Consider the following 18,523-nt stretch of genomic DNA (forward strand, 5'->3'; position numbering starts at 1 on the left):
CTCTTCCGGTCAGAAAAGCACCGGGGCAGCTGGGGCGCAGGGTCGGCTGACACTCACCAGCTACCCACAACACCCACCACAGGATCTTAAGACTTCTGGAGAGTGGAACACAGCTTCTGCTCCAATCCAATTGCACGCGGGACCAGAGACTGCATTAGTTAGGGAAGCAGAAAAACGGCCTGAGTAGGACCACAGGCCTCTTCCGGCTGGACCAGCACCGGGGTACCATCAGCTACCCACGACCCCCGCCGCAGGATTTAGAGACTGCTGGTGAGTGGAACACAGCTTCTGCTCCAATCTTTAAATAGTGACAACGATAACAACTAACCCCAGAGATTACCAGATGGCGAAAGGTAAACGTAATAATCTTACTAACAGAAACCAAGACCACTCACCATCATCAGAACCCAGCACCCCCACTTCACCCAGTCCAGGGCACCCCAACACACCGGAAAAGCTAGACACGGATTTAAAAGCATATCTCCTGATGATGATAGAGGACTTCAAGAAGGACGTTAATAACACACTTAAAGAAATGCAGGAGAACACTGCTAAAAAGGAAGAAGACAATAAAGAGGAAGCACAAAAATCCCTTAAAGAATTGCAGGAGAACACTGCTAAAGAGTTACAAATCCTTAAAGAAAAACATGATAACATAATCAAACAGGTAGAAGTCCTTACAGAAAAACAGGAAAACACATCCAAACAGATGATGGAAATGAACAAAACCATACTAGACCTAAAAAGGGAAGTAGACACAATAAAGAAAACCCAAAATGAGGCAACACTGGAGATAGAAACCCTAGGAAAGAAATCTGGAACCATAGATGCAAGCATCAGCAACAGAATACAAGAGATGGAAGAGAGAATCTCAGGTGCAGAAGATTCCATAGAGAACATCGGCACAACAATCAAGGAAAATGTAAAATGCAAAAAGATCCTAACTCAAAACATCCAAGAAATACAGGACATAATGAGAAGACCAAACCTACGGATAATAGGAGTGGATGAGAATGAAGATTTTCAACTCAAAGGACCAGCAAACATCTTCAACAAAATTATAGAAGAAAACTTCCCAAATCTAAAGAAAGAGATGCCCATGAACATACAAGAAGCCTACAGAACTCCAAATAGACTGGATCAGAAAAGAAATACCTCCCGACACATAATAATCAGAGCAACAAATGCTCTAAATAAAGATAGAATACTAAAAGCAGTAAGAGAAAAAGGCCAAGTAACATATAAAGGCAAGCCTATCAGAATTACACCAGACTTTTCACCAGAGACTATGAAAGCCAGAAGATCCTGGACAGATGTTATACAGACACTAAAAGAACACAAATTCCAGCCCAGGCTACTATACCCAGCCAAACTCTCAATTAACATAGATGGAGAAACCAAAGTATTCCACGACAAAACCAAATTCACACATTATCTCTCCACGAATCCAGCCCTTCAAAGGATAATAACAGAAAAAAACCAATACAAGGACAGGAACCACGCCCTAGAAACAACAAGAAGGTAATCCCTCAACAAACCTAAAAGAAGACAGCCACAAGAACAAAATGCCAACTTTAACATCAAAAATAACAGGAAACACCAATTTCTTTTCCTTAATATCTCTTAATATCAATGGACTCAACTCCCCGATAAAAAGACATAGACTAACAAACTGGCTACACAAACAAGACCCAACATTTTGCTGCTTACAGGAAACTCATCTCAGAGAAAATGATAGACACTACCTCAGAATGAAAGGCTGGAAAACAATTCTCCAAGCAAATGGCATGAAGAAACAAGCTGGAGTAGCCATTCTAATATCTGATAAGATTGACTTCCAACCCAAAGTCATTAAAAAAGACAGGGAGGGACACTTCATACTCATCAAAGGTAAAATCCTCCAAGAGGAACTATCAATCCTGAATATCTATGCTCCAAATACAAAGGCAGCCACATTCATTAAAGAAACTTTAGTAAATCTCAAAGCACACATTGCACCTCATACAATAATAGTGGGAGACTTCAACACACCACTTTCACCAATGGACAGATCATGGAAACAGAAACTAAACAGGGACACAGTGAAACTAACAGAAATTATGAATCAAATGGATCTGGCAGATATCTACAGAACATTCTATCCTAAAACAAAAGGATATACCTTCTTCTCAGCACCTCATGGTACCTTCTCCAAAATTGACCACATAATTGTTCACAAAACAGGCCTCAACAGATACAAAAATATTGAAATTGTCCCATGCATCCTATCAGATCACCATGGACTAAGGCTGATCTTCAATAACAAAATAAATAATAGAAAGCCAACCTTCACGTGGAAACTGAACAACACTCTTCTCAATGATACCTTGGTCAAGGAAGGAATAAAGAAAGAAATTAAGGACTTTTTAGAGTTCAATGAAAATGAAGCCACAACATACCCAAACTTATGGGACGCAATGAAAGCATTTTTAAGAGGAAAACTCATAGCTCTGAGTGCCTCCAAAAGGAAACTAGAGAGAGCACACATTAGCAGCTTGACAACACACCTAAAAGCACTAGAACAAAAGGAAGCAAATTCACCCAAGAGGAGTAGACGGCAGGAAATAATCAAACTCAGGGGTGAAATCAACCAAGTGGAAACAAGAAAAACTATTCAAAGAATCAACCAATCAAGGAGCTGGTTCTTTGAGAAAATCAACAAGATAGATAAACCCTTAGCCAGACTCACTAGAGGGCACAGGGAAAGCATCCTAATTAACAAAATCAGAAATGAAAAAGGAGACATAACAACAGATCCTGAAGACATCCAAAACACCATCAGATCCTTCTACCAAAGGCTATACTCAACAAAACTGGAGAACCTGGATGAAATGGAGAAGTTCCTAGACAGATACCAGGTACCAAAGTTGAATCAAGATCAGGTTAATGATCTAAACAGCCCTATATCCCCCAAAGAAATAGAAGCAGTCATTAATAGTCTCCCAACTAAAAAAAGCCCAGGACCAGATGGGTTTAGTGCAGAGTTCTATCAGACCTTCAAAGAAGATCTAATCCCAGTTCTTCACAAACTATTCCACAAAATAGAAACAGAAGGTACTCTACCCAACTCATTCTATGAAGCCACAATTACTCTGATACCTAAACCACAAAAAGACCTAACAAAGATAGAAAACTTCAGACCAATATCCCTTATGAATATTGATGCAAAAATCCTCAATAAAGTTCTTGCTAACCGAATCCAAGAACACATCAAAACAATCATCCATCCTGACCAAGTAGGTTTCATCCCAGGGATGCAGGGATGGTTCAATATACGGAAATCCATCAACGTAATCCAATATATAAACAAACTCAAAGACAAAAACCACATGGTCATCTCGTTAGATGCGGAAAAAGCATTTGACAAGATCCAACACCCATTCATGATAAAAGTCTTGGAAAGATCAGGAATTCAAGGCCCATACCTAAACATGATAAAAGCAATCTACAGCAAACCAGTAGCCAACATCAAAGTAAATGGTGAGAAGCTTGAAGCAATCCCTCTAAAATCAGGGACTAGACAAGGCTGTCCACTTTCTCCATACCTATTCAACATTGTACTTGAAGTCCTAGCCAGAGCAATTCGACAACAAAAGGAGATCAAAGGGATACAAATTGGAAAAGAAGAAGTCAAAATATCACTTTTTGCAGATGATATGATAGTATATATAAGTGACCCTAAAAATTCCACCAGAGAACTCCTAAGCCTGATAAACAGCTTCGGTGAAGTAGCTGGATATAAAATTAACTCAAACAAATCAATGGCCTTTCTCTACACAAAGAATAAACAGGCTGAGAAAGAAATTAGGGAAACAACACCCTTCTCAATAGTCACAAATAATATAAAATATCTTGGTGTGACTCTAACTAAGGAAGTGAAAGATCTGTATAATAAAAACTTCAAGTCTCTGAAGAAAGAAATTATAGAAGATCTCAGAAGATGGAAAGATCTCCCATGCTCATGGATTGGCAGGATCAACATTGTAAAAATGGCTATCTTGCCAAAAGCAATCTACAGATTCAATGCAATCCCCATCAAAATTCCAAATCAATTCTTCAACGAATTAGAAAGTGCAATCTGCAAATTCATCTGGAATAACAAAAAACCTAGGATAGCAAAAACTCTTCTCAAGGATAAAAGAACCTCTGGTGGAATCACCATGCCGGACCTAAAGCTCTACTACAGAGCAATTGTGATAAAAACTGCATGGTACTGGTATAGTGACAGACAAATAGACCAATGGAATAGAATTGAAGACCCAGAAATGAACCCACACACCTATGGTCACTTGATCTTCGACAAGGGAGCTAAAAACATCCAGTGGAAGAAAGACAGCATTTTCAACAAATGGTGCTGGCACAACTGGTTGTTAACATGTAGAAGAATGCTAATCGATCCATTCCTATCTCCTTGTACTAAGGTCAAGTCTAAGTGGATCAAGGATCTTCACATAAAACCAGAGACACTGAAACTTATAGAGGAGAAAGTGGGGAAAAGCCTTGAAGATATGGGCACAGGGGAAAAATTCCTGAATAGAACAGTAATGGCTTGTGCTGTAAGATCGAGAATTGACAAGTGGGACCTCATGAAACTACAAAGCTTCTGCAAGGCTAAAGACACCATCAATAAGACAAAAAAACCACCAACAGATTGGGAAAGGATCTTCACCTATCCTAAATCAGATAAGGGACTAATATCCAATATATATAAAGAACTCAAGAAGGTGGACTCCAGAAAGTCAAATAACCCCATTAAAAAATGGGGCTCAGAACTGAACAAAGAATTCTCACCTGAGGAATACCGAATGGCAGAGAAGCACCTGAAAAAATGTTCAACATCCTTAATCATCAGGGAAATGCAAATCAAAACAACCCTGAGATTCCACCTCACACCAGTCAGAATGGCTAAGATCAAAAATTCAGGTGACAGCAGATGCTGGCGAGGATGTGGAGAAAGAGGAACACTCCTCCATTGTTGGTGGGATTGCAAGCTTGTACAACCACTCTGGAAATCAGTCTGGCGGTTCCTCAGAAAATTGGACATAGTACTACCGGAGGATCCAGCAATACCTCTCCTGGGCATATATCCAGAAGATGTCCCAACCGGTAAAAAGGACACATGCTCCACTATGTTCATAGCAGCCCTATTTATAATAGCCAGAAGCTGGAAAGAACCCAGATGTCCCTCAACAGAGGAATGGATACAGAAATTATGGTACATTTACACAATGGAGTACTACTCAGCTATTAAAAAGAATGAATTTATGAAATTCCTAGCCAAATGGATGGACCTGGAGGGCATCATCTTGAGTGAAGTAACACAATCACAAAAGAACTCACACAATATGTATTCATTGATAAGTGGATATTAGCCCAATACTTAGGATACCCAAGATATAAGATACAATTTGCTAAACGCATGAAACTCAAGAAGAATGAAGGCCAAAGTGTGGACACTGTGCACCTTCTTAGAATTGGGAACAAAACTCCCAGGGAAGGAGTTACAGAGACAAAGTTCGTAGCTGTGATGAAAGGATGGACCATTTAGAGACTGCCGTATCCAGGGATCTGTCCCATAATCAGCTTCTAAACGCTGACACCATTGCATACACTAGCAAGATCTTGCTGAAAGGACCCAAATATAGCTGTCTCTTGTGAGACGATGCCGGGGCCTAGCAAACACAGGAGTGGATGCTCACAGTCAGCTATTGGATGTATCACAGGGCTCCCAATGGAGAAGCTAGAGAAAGTACCCAAGGAGCTAAAGGGATCTGCAACCCTATTGTTGGAACAACATGATGTACTAACTGGAAACCTGGAGCTCTTGTCTCTAGCTGCATATGTATCGAAAGATGGCCTAGTCGGCCATCAATGGAAAGAGAGGCCCATTGGACTTGCAAACTTTATATGCCCCAATATAGGGGAATGCCAGGGCCAAAAGAATGGGAATGGGTGGGTAGGGAAGTGGGGGGCGCTATGGGGGACTTTTGGGATAGTATTGGAAATGTAATTGAGGAAATTATGTAATAAAAATATATAAAAAAAAAAAAAAAAAAAAAACATGTTCAAAATTGAAAAGTGTATCAGAGTCTTAAAAAAAAAAAAACCACCTCTGCAAAACTAATCTCCATCAGTGTAGCACAGCACCAAGCAATAAAATGAATAAACGACCACCCGTGAGTTAGTTACCACTAAAGAGGCCATGGAGAACAAGGAGCTTGGAATCCTGGGAAGTGTCCCTAGAAGAGGTTCGGATGTCATTGCCTCTCTATCCTTCTGGCTGCAGCTACCTTCCCTAAGCCCACCTAACAGTGATGGAATGAGTTGGGATGTTTGTGTTAGTCGGTCTGGACATGGAAAACAGCATTTAAACCATGCATTTTCAGATGCCCAAAGATTTCCTGACTTGTTCAATTATGTGACACTTCAGAATTTATAAGACTGTTGCTGTTAAAATTAGAACACAAGCATAGATTCACCATAGAGGTCAAATAACACGGCGGGGGTCGGGAGAGCTCTTCCGTGCTGGGATGGGCTGCAGTTAGCCTAAAGGGCATTTTCTTCATTAGTGATTGATGGGGAAGGGCCCAGCTCATTGTGGGGTGGTTCCATTCCCTGGGATGGCAGATCTGGGTTTTATAAGAAAGAGACTGATCAAGCCATGGAGAGCAAGGCAATAAGCAGAGCCCCTCCTTGGCCTCTGCATCAGCTCCTGCCTCCAGGTTCCTGTCCTGTCTGCATTCCGGCTCTGTCTTCCTTCCTTGATTGGACCACACTAACTCTTCCCTCCCCTCCTTGCTTTCTGGCCTCCATGTTTCATTGAAGCAATAGAAATCCTAACTAAGACAAGCTGGTACCAGGATTATGGGGTACTGCTATGCCAAGCTGAGTTCTAAACGGATTTGCAAACGATTCTGGAAGGTCAAAGAGTTGCTTCTACATTCAGGGAAAGAAATCATTCCATTCCCCAAAGCACCTGCCCCCCCCAAAAAAAATCACCTTTGAGGAAAAAAATCAGTATCTTTAGAGTCTAGCTGGACTGTCCTCTAACCTAAACAGGTGTGTCTCATGTTTTATGGTCCTTCAATAATTATTTTGTTCTTTCTTTATTACTTTCTAAGAAACCATCAGGGTATCCTTTAACTAAAGGCAGTGGTGGCTCTCATCCTCTGACTGTCATTGTTTCCTAAGAAGACTCTGTCTACAGAAGCAAGGCTTTGGCTGACAGCTTTGCCTTGACTCTGGTATTTATGGTTCTGTGCTCCTCCATAAACCTGGTTCTAGTGGTTCTGTCCTCCCGGAGATCTTTGTTTGGGGACATGTGTCAGGACCTCCCATCCAACCGCTGCTTAAGTAGAATTTACTTAGGACTTCCACAGCCTTCACTGATCGTACCGTACCTCCTTTGTCGGCCCCATCAGTCGTTCCTCCTCCTGTGCAGAGCGGTTCTCTCACTCACTCCACAAGGCTAGCGTCACTGTTTACACTTCTTTCTTTTTCCTTCACTAATAAGATGTGCAATAAAAAGTAAATGTGCCTCAGATTTCCTGGGAGGCCTATAGACTGTTGGGTCTTCAGTGGAACAGACAAGCTGGTGGTCTATGTACTTATGAAACCTAGTTAGCTCTATAAAGGCGTGCTTTCCTGTTCATTATATATGACAGCTAACACTGTAAAAGGCTGTTGGGATAAACGTGCATAGTCATAAGTCATTATTGATGGACCTTCCTGGTCATAGTAATGAGAGAAACTCCAGGCTTGTCACTTGCTGTGACACACACTTTCTTCCATTCTTAAGCTTTCTAGTTTATAAAATGAGGAAGGCAGCATTTTCTAGCTCATAAGATTAAATAGTACTACTTAACTCATAAAATTAGATCATCTGCTTAAGATTTACTTTCACCAGATTTTATTGCTTCAATGAACCTAACAAAAAAAAATTTTAAGGCGTAATTTTTCCACATTTGACCGCCAGGGGGCACTGTTGCATAGGCTGAATGTCTATACTGGGAAAGGAAAAAAAAAAAAAATCCTGTCACTCCAGCGCGCCCTTATACCTTGCAGCTCTCCGAAGTGCAGTTGTAAGTAGAAAGGACGACAGAGCAGTCATTGCCAAGGGAGCATCTCTCAGTTAATAGTCTCCAGGCCTTGTCCACAGGGAGATTTTCCTGAATACATCTCTCAGCCTTCTCACTGCCTAGCCATGTTCCCAGTGACCATTCTGCTGCTCAGCGCGTTCTTCTCACTGAGTAAGTATTATTTCAGTCCTTGCTTTTGTTTCCACAGGCCGAACATGTTCCTAGTCAGAATCTACACAAGGGACATAGTATCATTACAGGTGGGTCAATTTTGGTCTCACTGCTGCTACTTTGGTTTCACAGGAGGAAACAGTGCCCAGTCCGTGGACCAGCCTGATACTCACGTCACGGTCTCTGAAGGAGCCTCCCTGGAGCTCAGATGCAGTTATTCATACAGTGCAGCACCTTACCTCTTCTGGTACGTGCAGTATCCTGGCCAGAGCCTCCAGTTTCTCCTCAAATACATCACAGGAGACGCCGTTGTTAAAGGCACCAAGGGCTTTGAGGCCGAGTTTAGGAAGAGTAGCACCTCTTTCAACTTGAAGAAATCCCCAGCCCATTGGAGCGACTCAGCCAAGTACTTCTGTGCACTGGAGGGCACAGTGCCTGAGGCTGCAGGGGGAGCTGAGCGCAAACCTCCTGAGACCTTCTGTGCTCGAGGGCACACCAAGAACGATTCACAATAAGATCACTAGTAATGAAAATGAGCGGAGCAGAGGCACAAGAATGTGGAGAATGTTTGACTCTTAAAAAGACATGGAAATGTATCGTATTCTTCATTTTACTATGGCATCATGTCGGAATTAACTTAAAGGACACCCTCAGGTAGACGTCCTAATGTGTGGAGGCACTGCGCTTTAGAGACGCTGCACTCAGGACTACAGTGTAGCCTGACCAAACCCAACCTCCCAATTTAACCCCATTCTTCCAAACGCTGCCTAGATCACCAGCATTTCTATTTCAGCAGTACTAACAGCATATTTGGCTATAACATGAGTAATCAAAGATTTTGCTCTCACCTCTCACATATAATTCATTGAGAAATCATTTTAACCATACTTTAAACATTGATCTGCTCTCTAGCCACTGCTACCTCCTTGTCTAAGCTATGATGGGCCTCTAAAATACCTTGCTGCGTGTTCTACTCCAGTCTACTCTGAACACAGCAACCAGTGAGCTTCGATGGTGTCCTACTTGGCTCAGGTCCTTGCAGTGGTGTCCTGTTTTTCCCAGACTAAAATCAAAAGTCCTCATGGTAGCCTACTGTAGTCCCTGCAGTGTACAAAGCCATGTCCCATATATTTAAAAGGCTCCTTGAAAAGTGTCAATCCTGACTTCTGAAGACAAATGGAAATATCCTACTGAAACTGTCGTAAGATAGGAACATCTTGAAAGAAAAACAAACGGTGAGAATTCATTCTCAGACTTAAAAAAAAAAGACATTTCTGTGTCACAATGTGTCACAAACACTATACTATGTCTTTTCCTTCCTCCTTCCTCCCTGTGGTTTCTTCCTCCCCTGACGTGGTCCTCTCTCTCTCTCTCTCTCTCTCTCTCTCTCTCTCTCTCTCTCTCTCTCTCTCTCTCTCTCTCTCTCTCACACACACACACACACGCACACACACACACACACACACACACACATTCATAAGCATACACATCTATTCTACATATGAGAAAACCAGAGTGTTTATCTTCCTGAATTTGACTGATTATTAGTATAATGATTCTCAGGGGTGAGGAAGAGGGCCAGCAAGAGGAGACAGGGACATGGGAGACGGCAATGGAGGAAGAGTGGGGATAAGGACAAAATGACATGATGTGTATTTGAAGATGCATAGTATACATAGTATAATCCATTGTCTTCTATTCTAACTATTAAAAACAAAATGAAATGAATATCACAATTAAAAAAAGAAATAAATCAAGAAGCCATCTCCTCATGCTGGAGGGAAAGGCTCTCCACAAAGATGGAAACCTCAAAAGGGAAGGGAGAGTGGCAGAAACAGTAAATCTACAGCAAATACAAGAATCAAATCTTCTCTTTTTAAAGCAGGTATATTAAGATAAAATGATACACATAGCCTGCCCATACTTAATACACAATGTTATGAGTTTGGGCACACATGCACACCCTTGAACCCACCGTCGCTGTCCCTCCTCTGGACACTTATTTGTTGACATCATTGCTATTTCTAAACATCTCACACGCAGTCTGTCCTCTTAGGTCTTGAGCTCACATTGGTATGTTGTTGACTCTGCTCTTGGCTGCAGAGTCTCTAAAGCTGACTCTTGCCTGACTGAAGTGACACAACCACTGGGCGCTAACTCCCCTATTCTACTCCCTGGAAAATGCCATTCTATTTTGTTTCTGTGAATTTGACTATTTTTAGATACTCATGCCATTGGATTCAGTATTTGCCCTTCTGTGGCTGACTTATTTCATTTACTATAATGTCATCTATTTTCATCACTTCATCACAAATACCAGAATGCCCTTCATTCTCAAGGCTAAATAGCACCCCATTGTCAGCTTGCTGCATTCTGTTCATTCATTTGTCAATGGACTTTCAGCTTGCTCAGATTGCTTCTATTTCTTGGCTACATTTTAGATGATGAAGCACAGAACCCTGACATTGTATCATGAAAATAAAAGCTCAAAATGAATTAGACTTGAACCTAAGACCCACAACTCTAAAACTACTGAAGAAGATATGGAGGGAAAGCATTGCGTTGATATTGGAAATGACTTTGGTGTCAAGAGCATAAGCAAGAACAGCAAAACTCGGCAAGTACAACTGCATAAAATGTAGAAGCCTTGTTGGAGGAAGTGTGCCACTGTGTAAGTGGACTTTGTGGTCTCCTATGCCCAGGTTCTGCCCAGTGTGGGATGACAGTCCTTTCCTGGCTGCCTGCAGAAAACACTCTCCTTCTGGTTGCCAAGATCAAGATGTAGAGCTCTCAGCTCCTTCTCCAGCACCATGTCTGCCTGCATGCTGCCATACTTCCCACCATGATGAGAATGGATTAAACCTCTGAAACTGTAAGCCATCCCCAACTGAATGTTTGCCTTTAAAAGAGTTGCCTTAGTCATGGTGTCTCTTCGCAGCAATGAAGCCCTAACTAAGACAGCCTCCAAACCACAGAATAAAAAGCATATACATTAAGAAAAGTATTTTCAAGCTGCCTATCTTATAAGAGATTGGTGCTAATTATATACAAGGAACTCTCTAACAAAGCACTAAAAGGCAGTCCAGTTTTAAATGCTAAAGATCATAGAAGGAAACCTCCCATAGGAAAACATGTGAATAACCAATAGTTGTACAAAGAGGTATTCAAAACAGATCAGCAATAAGAAAATGCAAGACTAAGTTGCAGTGGTATATCACATCACAAACAGCAAGGCTGTGGCAAAGGTTGGACCCTTGCATGTTGTTCTTGAGAACACAATGTAGCTGCTAGACAACATGAGTGTCTCAAAAAGTAAAAAAATAGAGCTGCAGGCTTAGGTTCTTTAAACCCTACTTTTAGTAAGGGCTCTCAAATGCTTTGAGCTCCCTTCTAGCCCACCATCCAAAGGTAAGGGAGAAAAGATGCTAAATAGGAGAAGTGAGTGTGTACCTGTTTAGAAATAGTTCTTTCAAGTGATTCCAATCTGTCAGGATACCAGCAGTCCAGTTATATAGTGTCAGGATACCAAATATGTCAGCAGCAGTGGTGGCATGATCCAACAGAAACAGCCAGGCCTCCACTGAATCCTCATGAGTCAGAGACCAACCAGAACCAGCTGGGACACCAGGAGAAGTTCTTTGCCATCCCTCTCTCAATAAAGTGAAGCATTGCAAGGCTAGCATCATATTCAAGCACCCTGCCACTGTCCATTGAGTCCTATTTATACTCCCTCCAAACATCACATGTCCTCCCACACATCTTGCTCAGCAAAACACCATGTCAGTAAGTCACCATGTGAATCTGTATCCCATGACATAACCAGAAACTTCTACTTTATAGGACTATCACATCATTCAGCAACCCAATTTTTAGAAATACATCTGAAAGGGCTGAAATTATACTCTCAGCTTTAGTCTCTTTATAATATGTATATAAAGAGTCTGCATTTCTCTGATTCGCTGTGCATAGCACAGTAATTTCTCTTTTTGAGATGTCTAAATTGCATATCATTGTATTCTGACATTTTTTTATTTTATTAGGTATTTTCCTCAATTACATTTCCAATGCTATCCAAAAAGTCCCCAATACACTCCCCCCCCAGTCCCCCACTACCCACCCCCACCCCTTGGCCCTGGCATTCCCCTGTACCGGGGCATATAAAGTTGGCAAGCCCAATGGGCCTCTCTTTCCAGTGATGGCCATCTATTGATACAAATGCAACGAGAGTCAAGAGCTCTGGGGTACTGGTTAGTTCATAATAATGTTCCACCTATGGGGTTGCAGTTCCCTTTAGCTCCTTGGGTACTTTCTCTAACTCCTCCATTGGAGGCCCTGTGATACATTCAATAGCTGACTGTGAGCATCAACTTCTGTGTTTGCTAGGCCCCGGCATTGTCTCACAAGAGATAGCTATATCTGGGTCCTTTCAGCAAAATCTTGCTAGTGTATGCAATGGTGTCAGCGTTTGGAAGCTGATTATGGGATGGATCCCTGGATATGGCAGTATTTAGATGGTCCATTCTTTCTTCACAGCTCCAAACTTTATCTCTGTAACTCTTTCCATGGGTGTTTTGTTCCCAATTCTAAGAAGGGGAAAAGTGTCCACACTTTGGTCTTTGTTCTTCTTGAGTTTCATGCGTTTAACAAATTGTATCTTATATCTTGGGTATCCTAAGTTTTTGGGCTAATATCCACTTATCAGTGAGTACATATTGTGTGAGTTCCTTTGTGAATATGTTACCTCACTCAGGATGATGCCCTCCAGATCTATCCATTTGCCTAGGAATTTCATAAATTCATTCCTTTTAATAGCTGAGTAGTACTTCATTGTGTAAATGTACCATAATTTCTGTATCCATTCCTCTGTTGAGGGGCATCTGGGTTCTTTCCAGCTTCTGGCTATTATAAATAAGGCTGCTATGAACATAGTGGAGCATGTGTCCTTCTTACCGGTTGGAACATCTTCTGGATATATGCCCAGGAGAGGTATTGCTAGATCCTCTGGTAGTATTATGTCCAATTTTCTGAGGAACCGCCAAACTGATTTCCAGAGTGGTTGTACCAGCTTGCAATCCCACCAACAATGAAGGAGTGTTCCTCTTTCACCACATCCTCGCCAGCATCTGCTGTCACCTGAATTTTTGATCTTAGCCATTCTGACTGGTGTGAGGTGGAATCTCAGGGTTGTTTTGAGTTGCATTTCCCTGATGATTAAGGATGTTGAACATTTTTTCAGGTGCTTCTCTGCCATTTGGTATTCCTCAGGTGAGAATTCTTTGTTCAGTTCTGAGCCCCATTTTTTAACGGGGTTATTTGATTTTCTGGAGTCCACCTTCTTGAGTTCTTTACATATATTGGATATTAGTCCCCTATCTGATTTAGGATAGGTAAAGATCCTTTCCCAATCTGTTGGTGATCTTTTTGTCTTATTGACGGTGTCTTTTGCTTTGCAGAAGCTTTACAACTTTATGAGGTCCCATTTATCGATTCTCGATCTTACAGCACAAGCCTTTGCTGTTCTATTCAGGAATTTTTCCCCTGTACCCATATCTTTGAGGCTTTTCCCTACTTTCTCCTCTATAAGTTTCAGTGTCTCTGGTTTTATGTGGAGTTCCTTAATCCACTTAGATTTGACCTTAGTACAAGGAGATAGGAATGGATCAATTCGCATTCTTCTACATGATAACCGCCAGTTTTGCCAGCACCATTTGTTGAAAATGCTGTCTTTTTTCCACTGGATGGTTTTTGCTCCCTTGTCAAAGATCAAGTGACCATAGGTATGTGGGTTGATCTCAGGGTCTTCAATTCTGTTCCATTGGTCTACTTGTCAGTCGTTATACCAGTACCATGCAGTTTTTATCACAATTGCTCTGTAGTACAGCTTTAGGTCAGGCATGGTGATTCCACCAGAGGTTCTTTTATCCTTGAGAAGAGTTTTTGCTATCCTAGGTTTTTTGTTGTTACAGATGAATTTGCAGATTACCCTTTCTAATTCGTTGAAGAATTGAGTTGGAATTTTGATGGGGATTGCATTGAATCTGTAGATTGCTTTTGGTAAGATAGCCATTTTTACAATGTTGATCCTGCCAATCCATGAGCATGGGAAGTCTTTCCATCTTCTGAGATCTTCTTTAATTTCTTTCTTCAGGGACTTGATGTTCTTGTCATACAGATCTTTCAATTCCTTAGTTAGAGTCACGCCAAGGTATTTTATATTGTTTGTGACTATTGAGAAGGGTGTTGTTTCCGTAATTTCCTTCTCTGCCTGTTTATCCTTTGTGTACAGAAAGGCCATTGACTTGCTTGAGTTAATTTTATATCCAGCTACTTCACCGAAGCTATTTATCAGGCTTAGGAGTTCTCTGGTGGAATTTTTAGGGTCACTTATGTATACTATCATATCATCTGCAAAAAGTGATATTTTGACTTCTTCTTTTCCGATTTGTATCCCCTTGATCTCCTTTTGTTGTCTAAATGCTCTGGCTAGGACTTCAAGTACAATGTTGAATAGGTAGGGAGAGAGTGGGCAGCCTTGTCTAGTCCCTGATTTTAGTGGGATTGCTTCCAGCTTCTCACCATTTAATTTGATGTTGGCTACTGGTTTGCTGTATATTGCTTTTATCATGGTTAAGTATGGGCCTTGAATTCCTGATCTTTCCAAGACTTTTATCATGAATGGGTGTTGGATTTTGTCAAATGCTTTTTCAGCATCTAACGAGATGATCATGTGGTTTTTGTCTTTGAGTTTGTTTATATAATGGATTACATTGATGGATTTTCGTATATTGAACCATCCTTGCATCCCTGGGATGAAACCTACTTGGTCAGGATGGATGATTGTTTTGATGTGTTCTTGAATTCGGTTAGCGAGAACTTTATTGAGGAATTTTGCATCAATATTCATAAGGGAAATTGGTCTGAAGTTATCTATTTTTGTTGGGTCTTTATGTGGTTTAGGTATCAGAGTAATTGTGGCTTCATAGAATGAGTTGGGTAGAGTACTTTCTGATTCTATTTTGTGAAATAGTTTGTGAAGAACTGGGATTAGATCTTCTTTGAAGGTTTGGTAGAACTCTGCACTAAACCCATCTGGTCCTGGGCTTTTCTTGGTTGGGAGACTATTAATGACTGCTTCAATTTCATTAGGGGATATGGGACTATTTAGATCATTAACCTGATCTTGATTTAACTTTGGTACCTGGTATCTGTCTAGGAACTTCTCCATTTCATCCAGGTTCTCCAGTTTTATTGAGTATAGCCTTTTGTAGAAGGATCTGATGGTGTTTTGATTGTCTTCAGAGTCTGTTGTTATGTCTCCCTTTTCATTTCTGATTTTGTTAATTAGAATACTTTCCCTATGCCCTCTAGTGAGTCTGGCTAAGGGTTTATCTATCTTGTTGATTTTCTCAAAGAACCAGCTCCTCGATTGGTTGATTCTTTGAATTGTTCTTGTTTCCACTTGGTTGATTTCACCCCTGAGTTTGATTATTTCTTGCCGTCTACTCCTCTTGGGTGAATTTGCTTCCTTTCGTTCTAGAGCTTTTAGGTGTGTTGTCAAGCTGCTAATGTGTGCTCTCTCTAGTTTCTTTTTGGAGGCACTCAGAGCTATGAGTTTTCCTCTTAGAAATGCTTTCAATGTGTCCCATAAGTTTGGGTATGTTGTGGCTTCATTTTCATTAAACTCCAGAAAGTCCTTAATTTCTTTCTTTATTCCTTCCTTGACCAAGGTATCATTGAGAAGAGTGTTGTTTAGTTTCCACGTGTGTGTTGGCTTTCTATTATTTATTTTGTTATTGAAGATCAGTCTTAGTCCATGGTGATCTGATAGGGTGCATGGGACAATTTCAATATTTTTATATATGTTGAGGCTTGTTTTGTGACCAATTATGTGGTCAATTTTGGAGAAGGTACTGTGAGGTACTGAAAAGAAGGTATATCCTTTTGTTTTAGGATAAAATGTTCTGTAGATATCTGTCAGATCCATTTGTTTCATAACCTCTGTTAGTTTCACTGTGTCCCTGTTTAGTTTCTGCTTCCATGATCTGTCCATTGGTGAAAGTGGTGTGTTGAAGTCTCCCACTATTATTGTGTGAGGTGCAATGTGTTCTTTGAGCTTTACTAAAGTATCTTTAATGAATGAGGCTGCCCTTGTATTTGGAGCATAGATATTCAGAATTGATAGTTCCTCTTGGAGGATTTTACCTTTGATGAGAATGAAGTGCCCTTCCTTGTCTTTTTTAATGACTTTGGGTTGGAAGTCAATCTTATCAGATATTATAATGGCTACTCCAGCTTGTTTCTTCCTACCATTTGCTTGGAAAATTGTTTTCCAGCCTTTCATTCTGAGGTAGTATCTATCTTTTTCTCTGAGATGAGTTTCCTGTAAGCAGCAAAATGTTGGGTCCTGTTTCTGTAGCCAGCCTGTTATTCTATGTCTTTTTATTGGGGAGTTGAGTCCATTGATATTAAGAGATATTAGGGAGAAGTAATTGTTGCTTCCTTTTATTTTTGTTGTTAGAGTTGGTGTTCTGTTCTTGTGGCTGTCTTCTTTTAGGTTTGTTGAGGGATTACCTTCTTGCTTTTTCTAGGATGTGGTTTCCGTCCTTATATTGGTTTTTTTCTGTTATTATCCTTTGAAGGGCTGGATTCGTGGAAAGATAATGTGTGAATTTCGTTTTGTCGTGGAATACTTTGGTTTCTCCATCTATGGTAATTGAGAGTTTGGCTGGGTATAGTAGCCTGGGCTGGAAATTGTGTTCTCTTAGTTTCTGTATAACATCTATCCAGGCCCTTCTGGCTTTCATAGTCTCTGGTGAAAAATCCGGTGTAATTCTGATAGGCTTGCCTTTATATGTTACTTGACCTTTTTCCCTTACTGCTTTTAGTATTCTATCTTTATTTAGTGCATTTGTTGTTCTGATTATTATGTGTCGGAAGAAATTTCTTTTCTGGTCCAGTCTATTTGGAGTTCTGTAAGCTTCTTGTATGTTCATGGGCATCTCTTTCTTTAGGTTTGGGAAGTTTTCTTCTATAATTTTGTTGAAGATATTTGCTGGTCCTTTGAGTTGAAAATCTTCATTCTCATCTACTCCTATTATCCGTAGGTTTGGTCTTCTCATTTTGTCCTGGATTTCCTGGATGTTTTGAGTTAGGATCTTTTTGGATTTTGAATTTTCTTTGATTGTCATGCCGATGTTCTCTATGGAGTCTTCTGCACCTGAGATTCTCTCTTCCATCTCTTGTATTCTGTTGCTGATGCTCGCATCTATGGTTCCAGGTTTCTTTCCTAGGGTTTCTATCTACAGCGTTGCCTCAATTTGGGTTTTCTTCATTGTCTCTACTCCCTTTTTAGGTCTTGGATGGTTTTATTCAATTCCATCACCTGTTTGGTCTGGTTTTCCTGCAATTCTTTAAGGGATTTTTGTTCTTCCTCTTTAATGTCTTCTACCTGTTTAGCAGTGTTCTCCTGTATTTCTTTAAGTGTGTTATTAAAGTCCTTCTTGATGTCCTCTACCATCATCATGAGATATGCTTTTAGATCCGGGTCTAGCTTCTCCGATGTGTTGGGGTGCCCTGGACTGGGCGAAGTGGGAGTGCTGGGTTCTGATGATGGTGAGTGGTCTTGGTTTCTGTTAGTAAGATTATTACGTTTACCTTTCGCCATCTGGTAATCTCTGGGGTTAGTTGTTATTGTTGTCACTGTTTAAAGATTGGAGCAGACGTCATGTTCCACTCACCAGAAGTCTTAAGATCCTGTGGCTGGTGTCATGGGTAGCTGGCGGGTGTCAGCTGACCCTGCGCCCTAGCTACCCCTGTGCTGGTCAGACCGGAAGAGGCTTGTGGCCCTACTCAGGCCGGTTTTCTGCCTCCCCAACCAAAGCAGTCTCAGGTCCCACGAGATTGGACTGGAGCAGAAGCTGTGTTCCACTCACCAGAAGTCTCAAGATCCTGTAGCGGGTGTCGTGGGTAGCTGGCGGGTGTCAGCCGACCCCGCGCCCCAGCCACCCCAGTGCTGGTCAGACAGGAAGAGTGTATTCTGACATTTTTGTGGTCTGAAGATAGAAGACATTTGAGACCTAAGGAGAAGAGAGTAAAATAACAAACTACCTTAAGACTTAGGTCTTTATTTCTCTTAAAAGAGAGAAACAGCAACAAGCAGACTGTGAATAGTTAAGTGTTATAAATAACATTATTCCCAGAGGAACCACAAAAGACATAAAGAGAAATAAGTCAAA

At 41.0% G+C, this 18,523-nt stretch overlaps 1 gene segment (V, D, J or C); it reads left to right on the plus strand.

Moving 5' to 3' along the window:
• Positions 1-8,242: 8,242 nt before the first annotated feature.
• The window catches only part of LOC110309056 (T-cell receptor alpha chain constant-like), a 439,600-nt gene continuing 429,319 nt past the window's right edge, over positions 8,243-18,523 (plus strand). Inside the window, 2 exon segments of the C gene segment in view lie at positions 8,243-8,288; positions 8,421-8,714. Coding sequence covers positions 8,243-8,288; positions 8,421-8,714 — 340 coding nt within the window.

This window comes from Mus caroli, unplaced genomic scaffold, assembly GCF_978045245.1.
Source record: "Mus caroli unplaced genomic scaffold, Mus_caroli_1 scaffold_12, whole genome shotgun sequence".
NCBI classification, from domain to species: Eukaryota; Metazoa; Chordata; class Mammalia; order Rodentia; family Muridae; genus Mus; species Mus caroli.